Source organism: Coregonus lavaretus (assembly GCF_964263955.1).
Source record: "Coregonus lavaretus genome assembly, chromosome: 15".
In the NCBI taxonomy this organism is placed as follows: domain Eukaryota; kingdom Metazoa; phylum Chordata; class Actinopteri; order Salmoniformes; family Salmonidae; genus Coregonus; species Coregonus lavaretus.
The window spans coordinates 3,509,386-3,520,386 of NC_140002.1; the positions used below are offsets into that span (position 1 = coordinate 3,509,386).

The following is an 11,001-nucleotide window of genomic DNA, read 5'->3' on the forward strand; positions in this document are numbered from 1 at the left end:
GTTGTACTCCAGATGTTAAGTCTAGAACTGGCAAAAAACTGCAGCACTCCCTTTTATGGTTTTGCCCAGAACTGTGTCCTCTTAGGAACACAGTGCACATTCCTACCCTGAACAGATCTCACTGATTGTGCTCTGGATGAATCTAATAAAAATATAGGAAATCAGCTGTGTAGTGCTAGGGCAAAATCCAAAACATGCACCACTTGGAATCCTGAGGACCGAGTTTGGAAAACGCTGTTCTAGGCTAACTTAGAAATGTAGTCTTACCACAGCCAGTACAGCACATGTTCTATTGACCCAGTTTAACAAATGACAGGGCAGTGTACACATTTCTACCAAATCATTAATTTATTGGTGAAAACATTTATTTACAATATTCACCAAAAGTGTCAAAAACAGAGGGACAAAATCTGTAAACCAACATTACAATGGCTACTTGTTACAATTCTCTTTAATTCAATACCCACAAACTACATTTCAAGCCATAAAATGGCACATTCAGTTTATTGTGCTATACCGGGGTACTCAACTCTTACCCTACAAGGTCTGTTGCCTGCTGGTTCTCTGCTACCTGATAATTAATTGCACACACACCTGGTGTCTCAGGTCAAAATCAGTCCCTGATTAGAGAGGAACAATGAAAATAATGCAGTGGAACTGGCTTCGAGGTCCAGAGTTGAGTTTGAGAGTGCTATACCATAGTGTCATTTGCATGATTCCCCCTTTGACTTGGTACGGGCATTATTTGGTAGTTGTTACGCATGTCCAGCATTGACAGCTAAAAACCATGGCTTGGTTTCTCCACATGAAGAACGACTAAGAGTTGTGCAAACCTCTTGCTCCATGATTACTCCACAGTAGGTCTTTGTCCATCCAGCCTGGTGGAGCTCTATTAAATTATACCTTTACCAGAAAACGTTTCTCTGCAGCTGAAGTAAAAGGAGAGAAGAAGACAAACTGTGAGAACGTGAAACTTTGAGGAGATTATACTACAGTTCAATGCCTGTAGATTTGTCCATTATGTTAAGGTGTGCGTGACGCACTGACCTCATGGCGTTTTGGGTCCAGTGTGGCTTGGAGCCTCTTGTTGCTCGGTCTCTGATGGAGTGTTGGATGGACCCTCCTCCTTCTTCTCCGCAGACAGGAAGTCATGAATGGCATCCTCAATGTGGGGCCTGAATGTGTGGTTCAATTTGGGATCCACCACCTGGGTGATGATTCTGTCTACTCCAGACTCCAGCATGCCTGACCTGACACACCACAGAGACAGTACAGATGACTAATGACTGTAGCATCAGCAGGAACAACTGATGGCACCTACTGCATTCCAGACTGGAGACATGAATTTAGCCATCCAATGTGCAGATTGCACTATCCTTGGCTTGAGAGAAAAAGGCTCTCTGTAACTTATATGTACTGTCAGCAATGCATTTGTCACTTACAAGCAGAATTATGAGCATATGAATTACTGTAGCTACTTACTGCACGACGCTTTGTCTTAGCCCATTTCGCACTTGATTTTTGTTGATTGATGGGTTCCATTCTTGAGTGCTCAAATGAGTGGATACAAAGTTGTCAACTTTCTGTCGCAGATTCTGGTAGGCAGGCTGACGACAATGACAGAAATACACCGGCATTGATCAATTTAGCTGAGAAAATTTCCAGCACAACTGGCTAGCTAAGGTTAGGCTAACATTAGTTAGCTATGCTAACAACAGGGTTGGACACAAAGCGTAAACTTGCTAGCTAGCTGAGTAAAATGAATGTTGATAGCTAGTTAGTCAGAAACATTTCAACGCTATATACCTTTGTATCCACATCTGCCAGGCAGTCTCTGCGGAACTCGTCGAACAATCCTCGGTTCTTGAGATGTTCCACGATGAGACCAATTAGCTGAGGATCTCCGGGAGGAAGATTCACCGCGTTACCGCTGGCACCCTCCGCCATACCGATGTTTATTTAATTTTAGTTTTGTTCATAAACAAGTGTAACACTATCGATATCAATTGAGGAAACGACACAAAATAACTGCTCGTGCCTCTAAAATCGAGCTAAATTACAAACTAGCTAGTTATTTGGAAGTGTACACAAGTACCAAAATGCTTTGCAATACGGAAGTCCCTCCACATTGCTCTGCAGTTGCTTCTTGGGATGTGTACTAAACTGCTACACTAGGCCCTTCACCTTGAAAGACGCTGCATGGTCATTCCGACTTCTGCATTGGCTGTGCAGTATTTACGGTGATATGGCCTCTGCAGAAGTCAGGGCATTCATACTTCTTGCGCTTCGCTGAGCAGAGCTGTTGTGAAAGAAGATGTCAAGGAAGTGAGTTTGTGTTTATACAGGACCTACCGTCAATCAATCATGTCAATGCGGAGCTATATGGAGCCCTCCGCTTTGTTGCAACATTTGAGAGGCGCACGGCGACGCGGTACAGAGCTCCATATGGCCTCTGCTGCCTCTGGAGGCTCCGCTATTGTGTCACACCATCCATACGGCGCCTCAGACACATTTTCAGATCAAGCATAAATTGGCTCTTAGCTTTTGGTTACAGGGGGAAGTCTTTGGTTACACACAGTTCAGCTTTAAAAAGATACCAAATGTGGGAGTAATGACCAGATCATTTTCATTGTCTTGACTGAGGAAAAAATTAATGTCTCTGATTTTGTCAGCAATACTCACAAAGTATGTATATATTTCCTGTAAATTGCATAGGCCTACTGGTAAATGTAGACCACCTAATAACAAATTAGATATAGGCCTATGGATTGACAGGACTTCGTTTTGCATAATGAATAAACCAGTTTGTGTGTAATTAATTCATAAATTTTCTGTGTGACAGATGAAATAGACAGGGCCCATCTAAGATGGGATGGTGATTATAGGCCTAGTGTGGGTGTGACTGTAAAAAAGACAACTGTATTTGTGATGTTTTTTTTAAATGACCATGTGAGTGTTACACAAAAACCTCTATTGCTGCAATTTGCACACTTAATGATGGTTATCTGAGTCACATTGTCAGACAGCATATTTTGTTTATTTGAATATTAATACCACATGGCTCTTTTAAAAACCATTGAGGTAATTCAAGTGTTAGACTATTGTCCATTTGGATGATTTATAAAGAACCTAAATGTGAATGTTTTTGTAATTTAGGCCTATATTTCAAAAAATTTACTACGGCGATATGATCTATTTAAGATAAATGTAGTTATTGTAAAGTGTGGGGGTGGTCTTTAATTATGTTCTCCCGAGTGGCGCAGTAGTCTAAGGCACTGCATCGCAGTGCTAGCTGTGCCACTAGAGATCCTGGTTCGAATCCATACCCAGCGTCGTCCAGGGTAGGGGAGGGAATGGCCGGCAGGGATGTAGCTCAGTTGGTAGAGCATGGCGTTTGCAACGCCAGGGTTGTGGGTCTGATTCCCACGGGGGGTGGGGAAAAAATGATGTATGCACTAACTTTAAGTCGCTCTGGATAAGAGCGTCTGCTAAATGACTAAAATGTAAAACTGTAGTCTCCTCAATTTTCAGGAGGAGCTGGTTTCCAGGCAACTAGGGAGAGGAACCATGGTGACACAGGGAGAAACAAGAGTGCTCTGACGAGGAGGGCAGTGTCTTTATGGATAGTTTAACCTGTATTGTAACATTGTTTCTATTTAAGTACACAATTGTATTGTAGGCTACTGTGGGTATACCCTATATATAGCCTCCTCTCTTATTTATTATTTATCGTGTTTTTTAATTTAATTTTTTTAAATTAGTTATAGTTTTTTTATATTGAGTACTGCGCTGTTGGATAGGGTTTGCATATTAATCATTTCATTGTACTTGTGACAAATAAACTTGAAACCTGGAGGCCTGTTTTGTTTGGCTTTCATTGGCAGATAAAACATGCAAATAGGCCACTGTGAACTGACAACCCTTCTGCAATTTGTCAACGTGTTTGGAAATGACAGAGAGCCGTAGAGGCAAATTAGATGATCTCAAACCAATTTTTTCATACACATTGTGTGTGTATAACATATGCATATATCCGACATGGAGTGTTGAGGTACGCCCTCTGTACGGTATTGTCTTTTTCACAAGGCAGTTATGCTTATTAATGGATTGTATTCATTTCATGTTGCCTCAGGGATGGTTTGAGCACAGTAATTCAATCTTCCAGATTTAGACCACCAATGGGCCACAAGATGGTGACATAACATCAGTATGTGTCAGAGTTAAAGCAGCTTGAGCAGAGAGGTTTAATTATGCAACGCCCTCTAATTTATTCTCCAGCTGTAGTTGACAGTTTTTCGACATGTGCTGCAGCATATGTATCTTTGATCTTTACAATATGATATTCTGTAACTGCAACCAAATACAAAAACAAAGTACCCTGGCATGAACACACACACACACACACACACACACACACACACACACACACACACACACACACACACACACACACACACACACACACACACAATACTTAATGGAACTAGTCCCAATCATAACTCTGCCAATTTAGCAGTCAGGCTGGCCTGCTGTACTGTAATCCTTTTATAGTGGGATTGCAGTCCTGAGTCTTGTGTAAAGCATAGTGCTTGCAACGCCATGGTTGTGGGTTCAATTCCCACGGGGGACCAGTACGAGAAAAAAAAGTATAAGAATGTATGCACTCGCTGCTGTAAGGAACTCTGGGTAACTGTGTCTGCTAAAATGTAAATGTATCAGGAAACTGTTCTTCCTGGTTGGCACAGGGATCAGGAGTGTTTTGGAGCACTTACTTTAGGATTATGTGCTTGTGTAACTCAACAAGCGGAGAAGATCTGCCTGCAATTACAATACGAGAGCAGAAAAACATCAAGCTTGAAGCTGAGATAAACTTTCAAGGGTTTTTCAGATTTCTATTCCATTCATTGGATAATTACCTCATAGTATGTATACACTCAGATAGAGGGGTCAAAGGCACAAAGTAAGGCTGAGTTGTGACAGTATAATGTGAATTCTGAAACTATATTTGTGGTGAGATATCTCATGGGGCTTGTATTTACCTGTATTGTCATTGTAGTACTTAGAAATAGACACTTACCACCACTGAAAATATTTAATGTAGTATAATGCACACAAATGAAACCAGTTGGCCACAGAGACCCATTTACTCCATCGTCTGATCATACAAGTCTCTTTGTTGCCAAGGCAACTCCTTCTCTAGATTTCACATTTTCAACTGAAGAGACGTCTTATGCACTGACAGCTTAATTTGTCTTTACCTTACGTCTTTAGGATTATGATCAAACGACACACTTCAGTATAATGACATCAATAATCAGGTCTTAGTCTGTGGTACAATAGTTACATTTCAATGAGTATTCATAAATGGATATTCTTATGGGCTTTTACATGGGTAAAATAGAGAGGAACTGCATGGAGAAGAGTTCCACCACCCACGATATAGGGACAACAATGGAATGGAACAGAGTTACTGTATGCTACAGTAAAAAAGTATGATAGAAAAGCCATGAATTATGGGGACAGTACAACCCCAACAAAATACAAATGTAACCCCTGATTATAAGTGCTCTATCTTGGCTACCAATACCTCTAACCTAATTTAGTGTTTTATCACTCCCTGTGTTTGTATGCATGTGTCTATGTTTGTGTTGCTTCACAGTCCCCCTGTAACACCCATTCATACACTGGCCATTTTCCCTCCGCTGGTGGTGCTCATCTACCCTCACATGGCCCAGCAAATGCTCCTTGTGGTTTTCAGTAGCAACCTCAAAATTGAGGTTGTGTTTCACTGTGTGAAGTTGGCACAGTGTCCGATCTGTCATCTCCCTTGTACACACCATTGTCGTCTTCATCAAGGCAAATTATTATGATGGCGATGTTGATGATGGATACCATGCATGATTTATGCGGGTTTTACAGTGGCTAGGCTAGGGGCTATTAATAATTTATTGTTGTGGCAGCAATCAGTATGATTGGAATGGGATTGTATGGCCATCTGTGTGGTCGGCTTGGCTACTGGAATGGAACAGTGGAGCAGAGTCCTGGTTCAAGGAGCCTGTAGGTGCTGAGTTCTGTTCAGAATGTTGTTACGGTCTTCTCTTCAGCTTTTTCCTTAGCATTCCACTTAGTTCAAGTAGGCCTATGTAAAGTATGCAATCAAAATTTGAGCTTCCACAGCATATTTGACTGTACGTGTGTGTGTGTAATCACGCCTTCGTGGGAGATAGACTAGTGCTCCGGGAGATTGTGTGTGTGTGTTTACGTGTGTGTGTGTGTGCTATGGGGGCACGGTATCCATTTCCACCTCACAGATGATTAACTTTCATAATGCTGGTCTTTAGTGCATGGTGTGAACGACCTCCCCCCCACCATCCTCAGGTCAAGAGGAGCGAGCACCAACTGCTGAGCTGTCTGCCGTCAGGGAGGGAAGATGGCAGATGTAGGTTAGGCTGCATCTAGGTCCCATCTCCATGGAAACAGGTAAAAGCATAAGTAAGTATTTTGCTGTTAAAAAAAGAAAAGTGAGGTTTGATGTGAAGTGAGGTTTGGGTACTACAGGGCTGAGCAGAGAAGCCTCATTTTGTTGATTCTCCAACCAGACAACCAAAAGATTAACTTGAATCACATAGCCTCCCTAACCAACGCCAGCCCAAAGCACACAAAATGCAACATTCTCCACAGCTTTCCTTTCATATATTTTCTTTTTTGTTTGCATTGCCCTGGAGTAACAGAGGATTCCTGCCGGATCGGAGGCACATGGTTAATAGGATGAGGCAGGCTTCGGGACAGAAATGAGTTAGGGCTCCTTCTCTTTCTGCTCAGTTGGAAACAGTTGGAGGGAAGCCATCTTGTGGTTGCGGGGTGGGGTGGGGTGGGGTGGGGTGGGGTGGGGTGGGGTGGGGCGGGGTGGGGTGGGGTGGGGCGGGGTGGGGTGGGGTGGGGTGGGGTGGGGTGGGGTGGGGTGGGGTGGGGTGGGGCGGGGTGGGGTGGGGTGGGGTGGGGTGGGGTGGGGTGGGGTGGGGTGGGGTGGGGTGGGGCGGGGTGGGGTGGGGTGGGGTGGGGTGGGGTGGGGTGGGGTGGGGTGGGGTGGGGTGGGGTGGGGGTAGTAGCTGACTCAATATGTCCCTGTCTTAAAGCTGTATCATCCAGCAACTAACAGCACTGGCCCATCACTAGCCAGCTGTGTGGTCTTGATTGGGGCCTGCTGACTGTCTCTACTAAACCACCAAACATACTACTATGTGCAGTGACCACATGTACATTACTAACTGAAAATGGCAGGTCAACATGGTAGGGCTTGTACAGTATTCATCCTGAGAGACACCCTGCTTTTATTTTACCTTTATTTTACCAGGTAAGTTGACTGAGAACACATTTTCATTTACAGCAACGACCTGGGGAATAGTTACAGGGGAGAGGAGGGGGGATGAATGAGCCAATTGGAAGCTGGGGATGATTAGGTGGCCATGATGGTATGAGGGCCAGATTGGGAATTTAGCCAGGACTGCTACTGTCCCATCCCATCCCAAGAGCAAGATGTAACTGCAATGATAGTCCTGTCCATCCTTTTTCCTTTACTGACACTGTAATGGGGTTGGGAAGGGTGGGGGTGGGGGGTATATTTTAAGCAGTGAGTTCACAAAAGCACAATTACATTTTTAGTTTGATGGATGAGTGTGTGTCTGTCATTATAAAGCAGATCCATGGGCAATAATGAGGGCTAACAGCCTTAAAGTATAAAATTGTTGCCTTTAGAAATGAGTCGACACCCACAGATCCACAGGCAAGGCAAGGCGAAGGAGGAGGAGTGAATGGGGAATGAATGGCAGCAGATTCCAGTCTCTATCCCTGACAACACACACACACACACACACACACACACACACACACACACACACACACACACACACACACACACACACACACACACACACACACACACACACACACACACACACACAGCAACTGGAGGTAAATGTCCTGTGTAGCTCAGTTGGTAGATTCGTCAATTCCCACGGGGGACCAGTATGAAAAAATGTATGCACTCACTAACTGTAAGTCGCTCCGGATAAGAGCGTCTGCTAAAATGACTAAAATGTAAATGGCTACCACAGATAGAACAGCTCTCTGTCATGGCAACCGCAGTGGATGAGAGTGGGACATCATCTAGTCATGGCCTTTCTGTCAGACATTATGGAGATATTAAGTAAATATCAAGGGTTTTTCATGAATATCTAATTTGCAGACTGCCCACCCCTCCTGGACCCAGCTGTGAATGGCGTTGTTTGATATGAAAAATGCGCGCTGCATCCCGCTGAAGTGCTAGATTGAATTCTGTGCGTTGTTTTATTCACGCCTCCAGAGAATCGCTCCCATTTGTTTTCCTCACAGACGAGGTGTGCTGCTTAAAGCAGGGGTGTGTGTGTTATGCGCTGCTTAAAGAAGGTGTGTGTGTGTGTCATGCACACAGGAGACGGCGAAATAATAGGTCACTGTCGTCTCAAGGCAAGCCACTGAAGAGAGAGGAAATATGTCCCTCATCTTTCTTTTATATCAGTTGCGTCGTTGGTACTTTAGACGCCAGAGATCTCCTTCCGTTCTAATCGAACAACAAAATGGAGGTGACACGAAACCAACATCAAAAAAGGCTATTTTGAGGAAATTCTGTTCTCTACTCAGGGATGGTGCATCCTGTCACTTTAACTAGACTTTTCTCACTGAATGTGAATAACCAACTATGGAATCTTCCCTCCTCTGTGAATTCATTAAACATGTGTGTTTATTTATGCAGTATTTGTGTGTGCATGCATGCATGACTGTGTGTATTCCTCAAGACAATGCACAGCTGTCTCTTAAACTTCTGCAGGGGTTCCTCTGTTGCCTGGCAGCCAAGTCATTTAATTAGATGCCCGTTAGCCTCCATTTATGCTAATGATCATGGGGACAGAGATGATCCAGATTTGTCTGCTGCCAACCTTGATTCACATCTGCTTACCATGTTTGCAAATGCATGCTGATCCAATTAGACATTAAAGTTGTCACTCAGTCACAGGAGGGACAGTCAGTCTGAAACGCTGGGGCCTGATAGGCTGGTGTGTCTTCATAATACTAACATGTCATTGTCTTATTCCACCAGGTTGCCAGTCTCCTTCTAGCTGGAATTAACTCGAGCTCCTTCTTCCCTTTGCAAAGTGTGAAACCCAAACAAAATGGTGAATCTCACTAAAATGGAGGTTGTGTGTGACATTGAGAAAACCAAACCCAAAACCCAGATGTGCAGGTCTGCCTGGCTGGTTAGCTGGCCTGGGCCATATGCTTGCCTGAGGCTGCTCTCCTCACCAGATGCCTAATTTGTGAGTTTAGTATTGTGTGTATTTGTGATGTGGCTGGGCTGGCTGCTGGGGTTGGAGCAGGCTGAGGAGACAGGATGAGAGGATGAGCCACTGCAGGGAGGAAACGTCATTGACAGGAGCTGGAGGCCATCGGCCACTAGAGGGCATGTGTCTCACTGCCTGCTCAACTTTACTCATCACTCACTGCTCAGATAATGCAGAGAGGACAGAGAAATCTCTTTCAGGTATAAAGAGTCATGTTCTAATGGGACTTCCTGAGGTATGACCTATAGCCTCTTAATAGAAATAGGTTAGTCAAAATAATTGTAGTAAATATTATGCCTGTGGAGTTTGATGCTCTCAGTCAATAATGAAATCTCAGGAATTCATGAAAACCAGGTCAGATCTTCCCAAAGTATCGTCAGCTTCCTTACATTTATAACACCTCAATAGATAGACTAGAGCACTGTGACAATGTGACATGTCTTGTCCTCTGTAATGAGAATCAGTTCCATTTGAGGACATAGATGGGTGTGCAGGATGACACACAAAGGAGGCAGGAAGGTTCTTGTACCAAAGCAAAAGTTCCCAAATCTTTTTTCATCTTGCAATATTCTGGAGCGAGATCAAGCCCCCTCGAACAAAGAGCTGGCTTTTGTTGTTTGATCTGCTGCCATCAGCACGCTAGCATCTTGAGGCTTATTTTAACGTGAATTCAGCGCTGTATGAAATATTTAAAAAGAGGTGTCTCTCTCTCTGTGCTGCCCATCTTCTATTGTTTCTCTGTGTAGCATCTCTGTCCACTCCAGTCTGTGTGTAAAGCCTGCAGATGGGGGCTGGGGTGAATAAGCCCTTCACGATCAGGGACACACACACTATGGGCTATAAATAGCCTGATACTCACTGACACACATACAGCCTCTGCCACTGTACTTCCAATCTAGATAAAAGGAAGGGGGAATCAAGCTGGAGAATCCCAAGCAGTTTCCTTGTCAGCATTTCATGCACTTTCCCTGTTCATGCTAGCTAGCTTCCCCGAAAATTGTATTGACACAAAAACACCAAAAAAGAATGCGTTAGTGTGATGCGATGGATAAAAAAAAAAATGGAGGACATGGTTGCACTAGAAGCAGCATAGATTCTTGCCTCATGCATATTTAACCATGGGAGGGAGGCTCCACTTTCTCACGCCATGTATGACGAAGAGGGAGAGCGAGGGAGAGAGAGAGAGAGAGCAGGGGAGAGATTAAGAGGGAGAGAGAGATAGTGCGTGGGAGGCAGGCAGCATATCCCTCTGCAATTAAAAGTCTCTCTCTCTCCTTCTTTCGATCTATCTCTCTCTTTGCTGTGACGTATTCTCCAAATCCTGATGCCCTCCCCTTGCGTCGTGCCGCTATCTGCAAATATCGTCAAGATAATTATTAGCTCAGAGGCATTTTAGGCACAAGCATCTGCCTCTCCTTCTGTTGACCTCCACTCCCCTCCTCCTCCTCCTCTTCCTCCTCCTCTCCTCTTCCTCCTCCTCCTCCCTCCTCCTGCTGCTTTCTCTAGCAAGCCTGTTCTACCTTCCTACTCCTCAGATGCATTACCTACAACAGAGTCTTGTTCAACTAAACATGCATGCATTGACTTTCTTAGAATGAGAAAGAAAGGTAGATGGATGATATAG

The 11,001-nt window shown here is 44.1% G+C and overlaps 1 protein-coding gene across 1 annotated transcript; it reads right to left on the bottom strand.

Annotated features, from left to right (window-relative positions):
* Window positions 1-325: 325 nt before the first annotated feature.
* On the bottom strand, window positions 326-2,485 carry LOC311142359 (biorientation of chromosomes in cell division protein 1-like). Its single transcript, XM_084177999.1, has 4 exons — window positions 1,807-2,485; window positions 1,483-1,607; window positions 1,048-1,250; window positions 326-929 (listed from the first exon to the last, which is right to left on the bottom strand). The coding sequence occupies exons 1-3, from the start codon at window positions 1,945-1,947 to the stop codon at window positions 1,049-1,051; spliced, it is 468 nt and encodes a 155-aa protein (XP_084034125.1). The 5' UTR covers window positions 1,948-2,485; the 3' UTR covers window positions 326-929; window position 1,048.
* Between the last annotated feature and the right edge of the window lie 8,516 nt (window positions 2,486-11,001).

What these genes read in the sequence shown, in the direction of transcription:
- LOC311142359 (XM_084177999.1), bottom strand. Translation starts at nt 1,947, where the DNA reads ATGGCGGAGGGTGCCAGCGGTAACGCGGTGAATCTTCCTCCCGGAGAT. An exon ending in TGGCAGATGTGGATACAAAG is followed by an intron (nt 1,608 to 1,806) that starts GTATATAGCGTT and finishes CATTGTCGTCAG; the next exon opens with CCTGCCTACCAGAATCTGCG. An exon ending in CTAAGACAAAGCGTCGTGCA is followed by an intron (nt 1,251 to 1,482) that starts GTAAGTAGCTAC and finishes GTGGTGTGTCAG; the next exon opens with GTCAGGCATGCTGGAGTCTG.